General features: G+C 45.6%; 1 protein-coding gene across 5 annotated transcripts in view; it reads left to right on the top strand.

Annotated features, from left to right (window-relative positions):
* The window catches only part of celf4 (CUGBP, Elav-like family member 4), a 110094-nt gene that overhangs the window by 26537 nt on the left and 66096 nt on the right, over positions 1-17461 (top strand). For all 5 annotated transcript variants that reach the window (XM_053867311.1, XM_053867310.1, XM_053867307.1 and 2 more), the window contains exon 2: positions 4822-4904. In XM_053867311.1, the coding sequence (XP_053723286.1) occupies positions 4822-4904 (83 nt within the window). The remainder of the gene's footprint in view (positions 1-4821; positions 4905-17461) is intronic.

Below are 17461 nucleotides of genomic sequence, written 5' to 3'. Positions count from 1 at the left end.
CTTTCCTTCTCACAAGCCTTGAGTACTCTCTGTCATCTGCATCTATGATACAGCAAAATTGTTGTATTCTAGGAGTCAATGGCTTAAAAGTTCAAGCTCTTTTTTCTTTTTGACAATAAAAATGGACGGTGCTATACTTGACTTTGATCGACTTGACCAAACAGACTGGGCTGCAAGTGACTGGAGGCCAATACAGCAACGACTCAAACAAAAAAGAAAGACAGATAATCAGACAGTGAACCACCAAAACACAGCAAACAGGTTCTCTGTACCAGAAATGTTCAGACATAGTTTAGTGTCTTCTGAGATTAACATTCAACAAGGATGTGCGTCGTTTTTTTGACTTGTCTTGGAATTAACTTGAAAAGTTATGGACATATTGAGATGAAATTTTCATCAAATGTGTGAAATGGGACAAGGAACAATTCAGTTTTTGTGAAGCAGACCATCCCTTGGATCCATGATTTTTTGTGTTTTTTTTGAAGGATTCTTTGACCCTTTTTAGCATTTTGGTTACTGTCAGATGGTGTTGAGGCTGGACTGACGCTGCTTGGCAGAGGTTTGCGATCTGTGACGGTTTTTCAAATTATTTATTTGACTCTTTATATTAACGTTGTCGCAGTAATTCTTTTTGCTGCAACATTTCTGCTCGCTCTTTGTTTAAAGACTGACCAAGTAGGGATCAGTCTTCTCACCCAGCAGTTGCTTTGGGACAGAAAAGGATGTTCATTTCTAAAATCTTCCTTACCTCTCATCCGTGTTCTCCCTCGTCTCCGTCTGTCCTTCTACTGGAGTTTCTCTCTGTAGCTGTATGTCCCTTTAGGGTGTCTGCAGCCGCCGAGATAAGAAGCCAGTGTAGGACACAGGGGGATGGTGTTCAACGGAGCTAGGTGATCTTATCTCTCCCTCTCTCACTCTTATTTTGCAGAGCATCCTTTACTTTTTCAGCCTTCACTCACTCACCGCTCTCCTCCGACTTTTCACTTCTTCTCGCTCGCACACATTTCCTCAGATCCCCTCTGCTCTGCTGTTGATTTGAATTTGAAGTGATGGGAACCCAAATTGGCAGCATCGACAGCAGAAACAAACAGCTTATCTCTCTCTCTCCCGGGCCAATGTGGGTCTTAGCGGGGGGGACGGCTGCCAGCATCTGACTTGTGACAATGATGATAAATTGAATGTTTGTTTGCTGTCACTTTTCATGCTTGTACGTGACCACGGTTCATGGGAGCTTGTGGGAATATGATCCAGGCTCGGCGGCACTGAGGTTCTCATGTGGTTGCTTGGTCAGTTCGCAGGTTTTATATTTGAATATCACTTGACTTATAGGTGAATTGGTGCACCATTCCAATGTCTTTCTTTCATGTCCAACAGCAAACGAAGAATCATGTTAAGCCATTAAACTCACTGGACCAGTTGGACCTGCCATGTGAACCTGCGAGTGTTAGAATGAGCAGCTCACGTGCGTCCTGTTGGGACGTGTAGCGTTAACTCGACAGGCCCTGGAGAGGAAGCAGAGGTAGCCAAGCTGTCAGCGGCCAGCTCCCACTCCGCCTAATGAGCGAGAGGCCCATTAATTAAAAACACCAACAGGCTCCCCGGTGCAGCGCCATCAGAAGGACCCCGGGGTTAAAGACGCACAGTGGAGAGGACTGGAGGCTTTTGACTTCTACATACGCCGCATGACGACAAACAAATAGCCTCCGGTGCGGGAGAGCGATCTCGTTGACCTCTGGTATTTATGATAATTAATTGTGTGGTTGTTTTTTTTTGCTGCTGTACGCGAAGTCCAGGACGGGTTTAATCGGTTCACTTGCTTCTTCCGTGAGTGAGTGTCATTAGTGCAGTTTCTCCTGTTGCCCTAAAACCTCCAGATGTCAACAAGATTGATTAAGGAGCCACAATAAAGCCCGGGATATGACTCTGACTCTGCAGCAGAACAGCTGAGCTGGTCAGGATGCCTCACACTGCTAGCGTGTTAGCGTCTCTAGCTCATCTCACATATATTTTGAATTACAGTGTTGTAGTGGAGACCAGCAAATCCACAGAGTCACAAAACCAAAGAGGGCTGAGACAGAGACCAAACTGAAGACAGAACACAGACATCTGAGGCCGTGGTCTTGACAAAATGAGTTTTTATGGAGTGCATTTCAAGAACAAGACCTGGTCTTGGTGGTGGTCTTGAGACAGAGACAGGTCTGAAATACTACAACACTACTTTCACAAGACGAATGAAGGGGGAGACTAAGAGTGAGACCAAGAACAAACTGAATGCAGTACACTGAAGCACAAGTCATATTGACATACACATTGATGTCTTCCTCTTTTATAAAAAAAAAATAAAAATCTAAAACTGGACGTTGGAACAAACTTGTCCTGTCTTCAGTTTGTTCTAGGGCTTGGTCTCTCCCCCCTCATTAGTCATGGTCTTAACTTAACATGGTATTTGTTCCACAAAGTCTTGGTCTTGGACTTGTCTCTGTTTACTCCACAGCACTACTAGAAAAGAGTCACAGAAAATGAAAGTGAACCTTGTCAAGTATTTTCAGATTCGATTGCAGCTTGGGGCATTTCAAGTGTTTGAGGTGGACCTAAGTCTTTCTTTTAGTTTTTCGTTTTCCACCTGCTTCCATGGGTTTCACTCATGCACTCTGGTTTCCTCTCACTGCCCGGGAACATGAAGCGGGTAATTGGTGGCTGTAAATGGTCTGTTGGCGTGTGAGTGACTGAGTGTGTGCCCTGTGATGGACCCGGCGCAGGACAAACAAAAAGCAATGGAGGGATGACTGGATTTGTTTCTTTGCTCAGTGGAAATATTTATTCCCATTCCGATCTTCTAGATTTCTACATCAGTGAGAAGTGTCAAGAGGCTGAAAGCCGGAATTAATCTCTCAGGAAAAAGAACTTTAATAAGTCGTTCACTTGGACAAACATTTCACGCTCAAACGTCATCAGCACACGCAAGTGTCTCCGACTGAAACGTGCCACTGCCTAGAATCGTACAGTCGTCTTTTGGGGGGTTTTATTAAACTGTCACACACTTGAATCGCTCGTCTGGATCAGCAGATTGACAGTTTGTCAGGCGTCTGTCAGCGACGCGCCTCTCACTGTCAACAGGAGGGGTGAGCGAGAGCCCCGATGTTCCCCACGGCTTCTGCCGAGCCATCTCCATCTTCCTCCCACCCCCGCACGTCAGCCCAGGTGCTATCAAAAATCAAGGATTGTGGGTAGTCTCGGAACATATGGAGCAGAGAAATGAAGGGTGGTGGGGCGGTGGGGTGGGAGGGGTGCTGCTGTCAGGGAGATGTCTATCCCTGTCACAGCAGGCAGATGAGCGCAATGGACGAATGGGAAAGTGCTATTTCAGTCCTGCAGTGAGACGCCTCAGTCAGAGTTGATGCATTTCGCAAGGAGATGTTACGCAACAGAAGGCTGCAAATGAAATGTTTTATTGAATGTCTTTAGTGCGGGTGGGACTGGGCAGAGAGCTTGGCAGCATGGATGCAAAATAACGCTCTTTTGTTCGAGAACCTTTCTGTGTTTTTCGATGTAAACGAAGTACACCACATCATTTTGTTTACAAGACAATTTCTGCTTAGCAAAACCAGTGTTTATTGTAAGTCTGTGTACAGAAAATAACTTGTTTTTCCCCTCTCTATATTAAAAGTTGGAAAGTGAACAAATGCGTGTTCAATTCCTAGGTTTCAACCTGCAGTAGAAATTTTCTTATTAGATTTATTTTGTTTTTCTAAATGTGATCTCTCTAACTTTTGAATGCAAGTTGTGGCTTCTATTTCTGCATTTAAGTGTGCGTGATTTGATGTGAATGTCGTCTTGTTTACAGATGAATTTGATGTGAGACACAAATTTCATTTTGTGACTCTGTTTTGTGTTCCTAATGTTGAATGAATGAATATGTATTTCAGTCCCACATCAAACATGCATAGAACAACTCTTTCATCATCAACGTGAGCTTAGAGATGGAAAAGGAGCGGAGAGAAGAACAGTTCTTGTTATTTCTGCCCCTGCTTCGTATTTAGACTTAGGTGTCTCTTATAGCAGTAAGCAAGTGAACGTAAATGTGGATTGATGGATACACCAATTGATTGACTCTTTCGCTTTTTTCGTGCTTTTTTTCTGCCCGTTCTGTTTTTCTGTTTTTCAGTGAATTCCTTCCTATGAGATTAAATGTACCATATTTTATTTCTTTATTTTTTTCCCATCATTTTTCTATCAAGCGACTCTTTTTGCAACATGCTCATTTTTCTTTTTTTTTTCGGATCACATCCCTTCATCAGCCGCATTATTTTTTTAACTACCATATTCAACATTTCTATCAATTGTTTTTTTTTTGTGGGGGAACTTGTCTGTTTGTTGTTGGGTTTTTTTTTTTTTGCTTGTTTGTTTTTTTTATTAATAATAATTTAGTTGTATTTTATTGTTGCTGTTGGGAAGATTTTTTCCTTCTTCAATAATAATAATAATAATTAGTTGTAGTAGTAGTAGTATTAATATTATTAACTACAGTTATGACTAATTTTTTTCTCACAGTTAATGTTTACATCTTTGGTTGGTCAACTTCCCTCTAAGGTTTACTTTTTTGCTCCACATATTTCCCCCTTGCATTCCTTGACTGTGGTGGGAAGGGACTCCTTCAGTTTCAAAGTAGGTGCAGCCCTGGTGTCCCAGCTAGCCAAGGTCAAACCGTGGTAATCGCGTACGGCTGTGTGATGAGAGAATTCCCAGGCTGCAGCGAGCTGCTCCGCTCCGTCCTCCCGCCCTGCTAACATAATTGTCTGTCTCTCTCCTGACGTCTTCCAGGCTGTGCCTTCCTCACCTACTGTGCCAGAGAGTCTGCCCTGAAAGCCCAGAACGCACTGCACGAGCAGAAGACCCTGCCAGGGGTGAGTCCTCCATGTCGGCTTCAAGGAAGTCTCATCTGCCCCAGCATTGTGCTTCCCTGTTTGTTTTCAAACCCAAAGGGACTCGCTGCCGTGCTTGTCATGTGTACGCAGAGTTGCCACACAGGCCTTCTTTGTCTTAAACATGGACCTCTCCTCCTCCGTTGACTGCTTCCTTCCCTCTCTTCTCTTTGACAGTCACACACATAAACCCACAGGGAGAAGCCACACACAGCATCACATCATAGGCTTACTATTTATAGTCCTTCCTCTGGTTTGGGAGTGTGCGCCAGTGTGTGTTCGGCGGGATGAGGGCCTCTAAGTGTGGCTCCTATTTGTCCATGTTCTGCACTAATGCATGAGCTGTCACTGTGCATCATGTATGTGCGTCATGCTGGGGATGTTTCCGCTCACATGTTGGTCGCCGCTGGAAGCGAAGTGTCTTTTTAATGCTGGGCTCACGCGTGACAAGGAGACATTGGGTCCATAGATAGCCGTGTTTTAGTCACAACATGATTTTGTGTTTTTTGAGAACAATGGCTGCGATGTGTTCAAGGACCCGGGTTGTACGTATTTACGGGCGCGAGTTTTGATGCGGCGCTGTCAGGCCCGGCTCGGCTAGCCGTGTTCGTTTTTAATGACGCCTCTAGGGAAGCTGACAGTCGCCGTGTTGAACGCGCAGCCTTTGATGTGAGTGATTATGACATCACAGACGTGCAGCCGGGGAGAGCGGAGGAGTGGGGATCCGACTTCTTTCTCTTCCCGGTGGCGTATTATGCAGAAGGAAAGCAAGAGACAGAGACACACGGAGCGTGGGGGGGGGGAGATTAAATATTTGGTCAGAACCAGATTTGGAGTTCACACAAAATCTGCTTCCGTTTTTTTCCCCTTTGTTTGACGAGGAGCACGGTTTAATTCAGTTTCCTCATTTCCCACACGCCAGGACCTTTTTGAGGGTCATGATCTCAACTTTAAAACTTTCTCTCCAAATGCGGAGTTTTCTGTTTTCACTCAGGGAACCACAAACACAAGGTCACGAAGGAAGTCGAGCATTTCCGCGTTAAATTCCCCTCAAGAAAATGATGAAAATCAGATTCTTTGGGAGACATTTTGGAGTGCAATTAATACGTCTAGTTAATTGACTTTTTATTTACACTAATATACATAATACAGAGGCACTGAAGCTCATGTCCAACAGCGCTGTTCTTTGGTTTTTTTAAGCCAATATTATTGGCCTACAGTTATTTTATGCTTTTAATTTAATGAACTTGAAGTTACGGAGCTCCTACCAAATTGAATCGGGTTATTTCAAACAAAACCCCGAAAGATTCCATACCATTGTGTGACATCAAAGGCAAAAGGGTTAATTCAGTTGTTGTGTCGATAAAGAACAGACCACCGATCACCATCTCCATGGTCTGAGGCTCACCGACGAGCCTGCACTGACATCATGCGATGACTTTGATCTTTCCATCAGTGATGACTTTGATCTTTCCATCAATTCTCCACTTTAGTCTGAGGTCACCCTATCTTCTTTTGACTCTCTTCTGCTGCATCCACTGAGGTCACTGGTCACCTAACCCTGAGCCTCCATGTCCATCACTGGCAACAGCTAAGATGAATTCAGCTGAGCTATAAAACCCTTAAAGCCAAGCAGAAGCATCTTAAAAAGCTCCTAGCAATCATAGAAAACACCTGGCAGACCTCATTCACAGGTTCCTGCTTGTTAAAGTGTAAGCAGCACTTTCTGTTTTTAACATCAGGTGCTTTAATCACACACACAAATCAAGTTTGGAAGTAATTACAGACAGTTAGCATGTCGGAAGCTGGCGCCACACAACCAAGACTTTCCTGCACAAAAGTTTAGAAACTGCAATTGCTGATGGAAAGTCATGGAGTCGGCAACTGAGACAAACTTCTGTTCTCCAAACTTCTGCTCACGACTGCTCGCGTCGATAATCTGGCTAAATTGCACGGCACCTGCTACATGCTAATGCGTGGAGGATAAATAAACGCTGTCCGTCACCAGCAATTAGCATTCCTTGAAAAGAAAATGCAAATCAGCAATGTCTTTGCCGGCGGAGGACAGTTGCGGGTCTAATCCTGATCAATGTTAAGTAAACAGAGGTAATGCCATCGGACAGACCTAGATGCTCAACAAACCCTGAAACCGAACGCTTGAGGGGGGAGTGTGTGTCTGGGTGCTGGAGGAGCCTTCAAACCAGAATGAATGGGTTCATTAGAGAGAGCACCTGACCCTGGAAATGGGACCTTCTGCAGCTCTCCAGCGTAGCCAAGAGTGGAACCCAGAAGTTCAGATCATTTTCCTTGTGGTCCTGGTCTCACAGATCACGTGTGTTTGGATGTTGATGAAGACGAGATGAAGACAGTAAAGTTGTTATTGGGAGAAAGGACAAGATGAGAAATGATGTGGAGAAGTTTGGAGAGAAAGTTAGGGATGACAGATGGTTTGAGGAGAGGAGAAACAGTGATGGTCAGAGAATGGTAGAGATGAAGGAGAGGTGGGCAACAGTGAGGTTTGTGATGGATGATGGAAGTGTGACTGGGTGCATCACTGGTGAGGAAAGAACAAAGAAGCTGTCTGGTGACATTGCGATCAGATTTGTCCAGTGTCTATCGGTCAAGAGAAGAGTCTTGCAATGTACTCGTCTATTTTTCAAGGAGGTATACAACATGTCCCTGCATACAGGACTCTGCCTCATGGAGGACACTGGTGTGTGGAGCCATTATGTTGACACAAGCAGCACTGCTGCTGTAGTCGTGTGTGGTTGGTCACTATCAGCTTCACCAAGCGATGTTGATTTGTAAAGGGTGTTGAAGAGCTGCGGCGCTCTAAAGTACATGGCGAGCCAAGCGTTGGCCAGGTTCTGCCCCAGGATTTGGGATGGTGAGTTCAGCCCGGGAAAATCATTCTCCCTGCCTGCCTCACCCATCATCTTCATCATCCTCATCTTCTTCTTCTTCTCCCCTCACCCAACAGGTCCCCAGCAGAATAGTGATTGGTGGTTGTTTCTGTAATGATCGATTCTGTGTTTACTTTTTTTTTATTTTAAGTCAAGAAGTTTGAGTCTCTGGAGTCAATTTGTTCAGAGTTGCAGCTTTAACTGAGTTCTGTGAGCCATGCTACACCTTTGCTACAGTTCCAAGTTGACAGCGTCTGTATTGTAGAAGTGCTGTGGTTTCATGGATGTTTCAGGAACATCTTCACTGACTAGAGGAGTCGAAGGGGAGCGATGACCTTTGTGACACTGTGAAACTGAGGGGTCAGGGAGGCCAGATGGGCTGGACACGGATAATACTGGACCGATATTGCTGGAGACTGACGAATTCCACTCGACGCATCTTCATGATCTCCTCTGACACAGCATAGCATCAATAATCCAACCCTTGTTCTGACCTTTATTGAACTTTCCTGCGTAGCGCTGCACAATAATGCCAAAACAACCAAAGCCCTGCCAACAGAATTTCACTTTCCTTTTCATCATCAATTTCCAAGCCTTCACATTAAAGAAGTTTGTGCAGCCTCTCGCTGCCAGGTGAGAGGAGGAGAGGGGATTATGTGGGTTTTTTTTGTGTGGAAGTGCTCTGTAAGCATGACTGTAGGCCGACGGTTTAGCTCCGAAAAAGAGCCAGCGGATCCGCTGTGAGACTTAGACTTAGACTTAGACTTGACTTTATTGATCCTTTTGGGATGACTCCCTCCAGGAAATTTACGTTTCCAGTAACAATAGAGGCAAGGAAGGGCATGCAGTTAGGAAGAGCATCACACAGAGAAATAAGGAAGAAAATACAAATGAAATAAAAATAATAATACTAATAACCTGGAAGTAAAAATACAATTGAAAATAAAATAAGATTTTAAGAAAAAAAATATATATATAATAAAAAATAAAATAAAATAAAATAAAAAATAAAAAAGTTAAAAATTAAACTAGGTTAAAAAGGGTTATTGCACCGTAGGGATGGTTATTGCACATTGAGATGGGTATTGCACATTGTAAGAGCAGGTGTCCATTTCTATGTGGTAAAGCGTGGTGTACCCTACTACTTCCTCCCCCCAAGTGAGGAGTTGTAGAGTACGATGGCGTGGTGTACAAAGGAGTTCTTAAGTCTGTTGGTCCGACACTTGGGGAGCAGCAGCCTTTCACTGAACAAGCTCCTCTGGTTGCTGATGACGGTGTGCAGAGGGTGGCTGGTGTTGTCCATAATATCCAGCAGTTTGTCCAGAGTCCTCAACTCTGCCACGGTCACCAGAGAGTCCAGCTTCATGCCGACCACAGAGCCGGCCCGCCTGATCAGTTTGTCCAGTCTGGAAGTGTCCTTCTTGGATATGCTGCCCCCCCAGCACACCACGGTGTAGAAAAGGACGCTGGCAACCACAGACTGGTAGAACATCTGCAGCAGTTTACTGCAGATGTTGAAGGACCGCAGTCTCCTCAGGAAGTACATCCTGCTCTGTGTCTTCCTATACAGGTGGCTGGTGTGTGTTGTCCAGTCCAGTTTATTGTCCAGCCACAGCCCAAGGTACTTGTAACAGTCCACAGTCTCCACCTCAGCTCCCTCTAACAGGACTGGTCGCGGTCTTGGTTTGGACCTCCCGAAGTCAATAACCAGCTCCTTCGTTTTAGAGGTATTGAGCTGTAGGTGGTTGGTGCGGCACCATGCAGCAAAGTCCCTGACCAGTCTCCGATACTCCTCCTCCCTGTCATCCCGTATGCACCCGACAATGGCTGTGTCGTCTGCGTACTTCTGAATGTGACACAGCTCTGAGTTGTAGCAGAAGTCTGATGTGTACAGGGTGAAGAGAACAGGGGCCAGCACTGTGCCCTGGGGGGCTCCTGTGCTGCTGACCACAGTGTCAGACGTGATGTCCTTCAGCCCGACGTACTGTGGTCTGCCAGTGAGGTAGTCGGAGATCCAGTCCACCAGGTGGGGGTCCACTCCCATCCTGCCCAGTTTGTCCCGAAGCAGAGAAGGCTGGATGGTGTTAAAGGCACTAGAGAAGTCTAGGAAGAGAATCCTCACTGTGCCGCTTCCCTTGTCCAGATGGGAGTGGGCTCGATGGAGTAGGTAGAGGATGGCATCCTCCACGGCAACATCTGGCTGGTATGCAAACTGCAGGCGATCCTGGGCGTGCTGTACCTGAGGTCTGAGGAGGCTGAGGAAGAGCCGTTCCAGCGTCTTCATCAGGTGTGAAGTGAGTGCCACTGGTCGGAAGTCATTCAGCTCGCTGGGCCGGTTCTTCTTCGGAACTGGAACAATGCGGGATGTCTTCCAGAGTGTTGGCACTCTCCCAGTCTGGAGGCTGAGGTTGAAGATCCGTTGTACTGGTTCCCCCAGTTCTGCAGCGCAGGTCTTCAGTAGTCTTGGACACACTTTGTCTGGGCCTGCAGCTTTCCTGGGTCGGAGCTTCCTCAGCTCTCCTCTGACCTGGTCTGTGGTGAGGTGTGGTGGCGATGGTGTTGATGTGGGGGAGGAGGAGGGTGTTGTTGTGCTTTGTTGTGTGAAGGGGGGAGGGTGGGATGGCTGTGGTGAGGGTGGGGGTGGGGGGGGCAGGGGCTGATTGAACCTGTTGAAGAAGTCATTCAGTTCGTTTGCCCTCTCCACTGTCCCCCCGCCGGCTCTGGACTTTGTGTTGAAACCCGTGATGGTCCTCACACCTTGCCAGACCTCCCTCATGTTGTTGTCCCTCAGCTTCTGCTCCACCTTCCTCCTATAGCTGTCCTTAGCTTCCTTCACACAGTGCTTCACCTCCTGCTGAGCTGCCTTCATGGCCTCCTTATCTCTACTCCGGAAGGCAGTCTTCTTCTTGTTGAGGACAGTCTTGACTTCCCGCGTGACCCATGGCTTGTTATTAGGGTAGTAGCGGACAGTCTTGACAGGGGAGACCACGTCGATGCAGAAGTTAAGATAATCTGTCAGACAGTGTGTCATCTCCTCTATGTCCTCACCAGGCGGGTTCAACAGCACATCCCAGACTGTGGTGTTAAAGCAGTCTCTCAAGGCACTTTCCTTCTCAGGGGACCACCTCCTGATGGATCGGGTTTCAACCGGTTGCTTTTGGACAAGGGGGATATACAGTGGCTGTAGTTGGACCAGGTTGTGATCAGACTTCCCTAGTGGGGGGAGGGGAGTCGCTCTGTATGCATCCCGTACATTAACATACAGTAGATCAATTGTCCTGTTGTTTCTGGTCGGACAGTCTACAACTTGGTTGAAAGCAGCCAAAGTAGAGTCCAAAGTTGCATGATTAAAGTCCCCAGAGATGATCATGAGTGCATCAGGGTGCTGTGTCTGCAGCCTTGCTGTGACAGCGTGGATTTTCTCACAGGCAGTGGCTGCGTCCGCTCTCGGAGGGATGTAAACACAGACGGTGATCACGTGACTAAACTCCCTCGGCAGATAATATGGCCGCAGGCTAACAGCTAGCAGCTCGAGGTCCCGGCAACAAGAGATTGTCTTTACGGAGATATGACCTGGGTTACACCAGCGGTTGTTCACATACATGATGAGACCCCCACCTTTGCTTTTCCCGCTTGCCTTAGTGTCTCTGTCAGCTCTCACAGCAGTGAATCCAGGCAGGTCAACGTTAGCATCCGGAACGAGGTGGTTTAGCCATGTCTCCGTGAAGATGAACAGACTGCTTTCCCGGTAGATCCGCTGGTTGTTCAGTGCGGACAGCTCGTCGATCTTATTCGGCAGCGAGTTCACATTCCCCATGATGACGGAGGGAATTGATGGCTTGTAGCGTCTCCGATTCTCCGTACGCTCGGTCTTTAGCTTAGCGCCAGCCTTGCAGCCCCGAGGTCTCCTCCTCAGCTCCACCGGAATGCGATGTCGTATCCCGGCTCGTCCCTTTGTTTGCAGAGCCAGCAGGTCCTCGCGTGAGTAGGTGAGGAAACTGGCTCTTGTTTTCGTTAAAAAGTCTAAAGTATCCATAGGATACATAAAACACACAATCACTCCACCGGGAGAGTGAAGAAAGTAGATGAAAAGAAGTCGAAAAAGGTAAAAAAGAGCTAAAGACTGAAGAGCTACTGGAGAGGCAGCCGTCTCCACAGCGCCAGCTACTGAGTGCGTGCGTGCGTGCGTGTGCACGCAGTGTAGTGACTTTAGGTAAACAAATGAGCAGCAGAAATACTCGTGTTAAAGTGACGCTGACATTGACCCACTCTTGACGGGTGACAGAATTCACATCCTGCTATTATACTGCCAGAAATTGCGCCGGAGGATTATGCAAATGAAGTGTATTTTTGCCTACGTAATTAAATCAACAATGCCGACACAGACACCAGCGCTGGAGCATTGTTTGAGGACAAGTCGAGCGTGCAAGCGTTACATTCCGAATGATAAACCAGCACAGTGTGGAAAAAGTCCAAACCACACAGAATCCATGGATCACTGGATGGAGATGAATCAGCACACTGATGATGCTGGGGTTGAAGGAGGCTTCAAATCTCTGAGAGAAGTGGAGCTTCACCACGGTCTGTCAAGTTAGTCCATTGTTTTAGGTAACTAACTCGGTGCTAATACGTTTAATCGACTCTCACCGTGAAGTGACCGAGAGACTGGACTCTCCCTTTCAGTTTTCAAACATTTAATTTCAGCTTGCTTTAACACAGTAGGAAGACAGGGTTGCTGCCGTTCACCTGGAGCGTTCGGTTTGGCTCTCACCATACTATAAAACAACTTCTAATTTATATTAAACAGTGCGGCACATATGTACGACTCGGGGAAATGAGTGACTTCCGTTTTAATTTCCCCAGAGAGGCCGTTCGCTGGAACACTCCAACCCATGTGTGAGGAGAAATGTCAGAGCGCGCAGCTTCCCAAAAGTACAGGAAAAACAACATAAATTCTGAAACCCAAACTCTTTAATTATTTACACATATCAATAATACACAGTGAAAAACAAGCTCCGCAGAAAGACCACAGTCTGTGGCGGCAAGGTAAAATATTCTTATCAGTGCTCACCTTGTGCTGTCAGCTACTTCCTGTCGGCAGGATGTTTAAATGTCAGTTTACTTCCCTAATCAGTTTGGTTCTCGGTGGAAGATCCCGGGAGGCCAGAAGCAGCGTCCGCTGGGACTGCATTTCATCATCCACTTAGGCTGCATTAGGTTTTTCTCCCTCGCTTTTTGTTCCTCTCTGCATGTCTTCCCTATGGATTAGCTGACACAGCGTTTATCAAGCAGCTCCTGCGATATTAAAGTTGTGGGTAATTCAGACTAGTTTATCGGAGGGACGCACCGGCGGCTTGAAGATCACAGGATACTGAGGACACAGCTTCAGTCAACTTTCTTTATGCAGGAATTAAAGCCAGGAATCAACACGGCACTGTCAACTGGTCTCTGAAGATGATAGAAGAGATCAGTTCCTCTGACACCAAAAACTTTAAAGTCTTGTTAGGATGACTCCACAATAAGCTGCAAGTACAGTAGTCGCTAGTAAAAACTACAGTGACTACTAGTACTAGTACTACTAGTAATACAACACTTACAAACCCTACTGCTGCAGCTCCCAATAAACAACCATGACTGCTAGCACTGCTACAACTATGGACAATACTAAGTACTGCAACTGATATTACTTCTGCAGCAACTGTTATTAGATCATACTACTACACAAAAATGATTCACACAACTGGCCAATACAACTACTACAAAAAGCAGTTCAACAACTGAACAACAGTAATCAGTACTGCTATTGAATATAATCATTCTACTGCCTTGCTACTTCTGTATAAGCACATATCACAGCAGAATAAAGGTTCAGAATGCAAATTTGTTTTGTAGTCGATCAACAAAAATCACTACTACAACTAATAGAACTCGTCCTATGGCTTGTAAAGTATTGCAATAATACAGCATTATAACAGTATCTGTCACTATACCTGATGGTGTATTGTGAAAACTTTTATTTCAACCACTGCCTCTGATACAGCATTAACAGAAACTACTTGTACCATCTATTATACTGCCTGTACCACTGCAATACAGCAATAAAAACCGTTCTATTGACACTTCTGCAACAACTGCCGCTCTCCTCTCACAACTAATGACCAGCAAGAATAAAAACTGGTTTTTCTTTTCAGTTTTTGTTTTCAGTTTTATTTATAAACATTTACAAATACGACGTGCCACTCTAGCAGTTATTACTACAATCACAACTACTCTACTATTGATATTACAACCCCAACTAGTAGTAGCACTAGTGTCATGATACAACTAGAAAACTGAGCTGCAACCACTGTCAACACAGTAAAAGTATCTCTCTTCTTCATACTGCCCTCAAGAGACAAAACCACAACTGGTCCAAGTTCAGATACCTCTACTAATCCCGAAACTACTTTTTCTCCGACTTCTAAAGCCGCTCCACATACTGGAATAACATGATCAGCCATGGGTGCCAATCTTGAGTACAGTGAAACATGTTAGTTCCGACTCTCAGATTTCTTTGACAGCCGTACATGTGTTTCCCTGTTTGGGCCTCATAAATGGAGCACATGACTGCAGGGCGTTTTGGAATCGGTGATGAGCCCTAAATGAGACACAACTCAAATGCCAGGCCCTCGCTGCCATGTTTGTAATCCTCTGCTCCAGTTTCAGAGTGCTACTCCAGCAAGAAGCAATAAAAAGCCTCTATTGATTCTGGCAAAAGTCCTCATGAGTGGGAGGCTTCGGTGCGTGCACGTGTGTGCGTTTGCGTGTGTGTGTGTGTCTTCGCGGCAGGGTGGAGTTAACAGTGGCTACGTGTTAATCTCTGTATGAAAGCAACAAACAAGCTGGCAGAGAGGCTGTCGAGGCATCAACATGGTTGCTCAACGGACACCTAAAAACAATACACGCGTGCTCCTGATGCTCACAACGCACACACACGCCGCGTCTCATGTAACGGCAACACAACACCCCTCGTGCAAACTTTGATTGAACAACATGATACTGAGCGACCCAAAGTAAAAGAGCGAGCGAGGGGGAGAAACACGGCGTCGATTGACTCGCGCTGTAACAGTGAGCCAGATGAGAAAATATAGAACACTATGAATCAATGCGTCATTCCACACACATGCAGCTACACACACTGCCCCGGGGCGAGCAAACAACAGGAAAGACGTGGAAGCAAATGAATAGCAAGAGGGAGGGGAGGCCTGATGAAAACCAGAGGTCTGAGTGGTGACAGTTGCTTTGTTGACTCCCCAAACTCTCCCTTTCTGCGCTGAGATAATGCCAAGGCCAGAAATCCATGGCATCGATTGGCTCACGCGACCCAGTTTCAGGCAGCCTTTCCTCAATAAGTCGCCCTCATTGGTCGATAAGTGTGGGGCGGCGCAGGTGGAGACGGCGCAGAGGCTTTTTGTGGGTTTTGATTTGAACCCCGCCCACGCACACATATGCACACATACAGTAGCTCACTCTGTGCTGTGGACTTAGATTAGTGGTGCAGTGAGCACAAGTCAAAGCTGCGCGTCAGACATGAATAATGCTGCAGGGCCTTCCAGCGAACACATCCGCCGCCGCTGCCGCTGCCATCACCTCATCAACCATCCTAATCGCCCCGATCCAAACCAAAAGCTGCTGCAGAACATGAGGCAACAACTTTGTAACACAAAATCTATAATGAGAAAAGTTTGGAATTTATGCAGCTGAACCCATGAGACTAAAGGCGGAAGTGTGAAAACACAGATTCGCTCCACAATCACACACCAAAATGCGTAACAGTGGAACTTATTATCAAACAGCCTGCGATTTTTATGTCGAGCCAATTCATTAATATGCATTTGAAAGACTGCACCCATTTATCATTTGTCATTATTTCCGCGACTTGGTATCTAAGGCTCTACAGTCAACCACATTGTTGAGGTTTTGGAAATTACCATTTGATCTCACATATGTGAGAACTGGGAAAAATGAACGCTGTCAAACTATTGGGGAGCTGACTGGTCTTAGTATCTGGTGGTTTTGTTCACAAGTGAGGCAAGGACGGAGACAAACATCATCAGTCTTAAGGACTGTTGTGGTGGAGAGAGAGCTGAGCCAGAAGGTTTCCCCTCTCGTCAGTGGACACCAGCTTTGCGGTCTGTCTCATAGATAGCAGCTCAGTCACCCAAGAGATACTCAGAGTAGAACCTCTGCTCTCAAGGAGGCTTGTGATCTTGACCATAGTGAGGTGTTTACAGTGCATGAGGTTGGCCTCTGTATACTGGAGGTGGCTTCTGAGCAGAGGGAAGTGTGGGCCTCTCGACCTGAATCAGCACAAGCAAATGTTCAGATGGATGTGAACAACCAATAAACGGTGATATGCTACTGTGAGTGGCAACTAATCCTAACCCACACTGACAAAAGGCTAATGACTGAAGTTGATTCAAACAAACTTTAGGTTTGTCAGTGCTTTTTCAGTTCAAAGGTTTCTGTTTGTGCTCGTTGGTTCGGGATGAACTCTGCAGGTTTATAATGGGGAGTGTTTCAAGCTTAGTGAGGAAGAAATGGCTTTGAGCCCTGACCTCAACCTCTGTACAACACCTTTGGGATGAGCCGGAGCCCAGACAAGACAGCTTTTAAAGCCCAACATCAGTTGCAATCCTCACTGATGCTCACGCAGTTGAAAGGGGCAAGTAAAAAAAAGAACGTTGTGGCGTTATGTACATGTCAATCTCTCGGTTTCCAGTCAGATTTTGTGTTGTCGCTGGAATATATTATTTTGGGGGGATGGACTGCCTCAGAGTCGACTCATGACATCCTTAAGGTAAAAGGTAGGACTCAGAAAGTCTAGTTTAGTTCCAACCGAAGCACATCAGTTTGCCAGATCTGTGATTTGTCATCTTCAACCCGGCTCTCTTATGTTTAATATGAATTCCTCTACAAATGTGTTTTGATATTTCTGATAATCCCATGTTAGATTTAGTTCAGTGGTGGACACAAATTCTGGCCTAGATTGACTTAAAATTTGGCACAAATAACTCTGTCTTTGAATAGCTCTGACCTAAAACGAATAACCCACTAAACTTGACCAAAATACATCTGAGATTTTTTTTTTCTTATTTTATGTTTCTCTTGAGGCACCATCTGAGGTCATCAGTTTGCTGTGTTTTTGCAGAGGTAACACAACACTGCAGTTGTTGTGCTCTTCAGCTCAGCTGTTGTCTTATAGAATATCATCAAAACATTTGTCTCTTCGTCTTTTTTTTCGTCTTGACTTGTACATTTCATGGACATTTCTTTTCTTTTTCATATTTGACATTTATATATTAGTTTCAGTTCAGAAGGTTTATAATAATTTATGGATTTTTTTTTTATTTAATAACAAGCCAAGTCCAGCACAGACTTCATAATGTCCGAACTAGACTGATAAACTCGGAAGTTCCAGATAGACTTGGGCAAAGTCACAATGCCGTAATAGAGTCCAAAATCTACCATGTCCAACTGGTCGCACTCAGAAAGACAGCAAACTACTGTTGGGGGTTCAAAAGAGACTTGGTCAATACTGGGTGCTTCTCTAGAACAAGCCCATGTGAACTAGAGATTCTGAAATACGCTTTTTAA

Source organism: Synchiropus splendidus, chromosome 6, assembly GCF_027744825.2.
Source record: "Synchiropus splendidus isolate RoL2022-P1 chromosome 6, RoL_Sspl_1.0, whole genome shotgun sequence".
Taxonomy (NCBI): domain Eukaryota; kingdom Metazoa; phylum Chordata; class Actinopteri; order Syngnathiformes; family Callionymidae; genus Synchiropus; species Synchiropus splendidus.
This window is presented reverse-complemented; position numbering and strand designations above follow the sequence as displayed.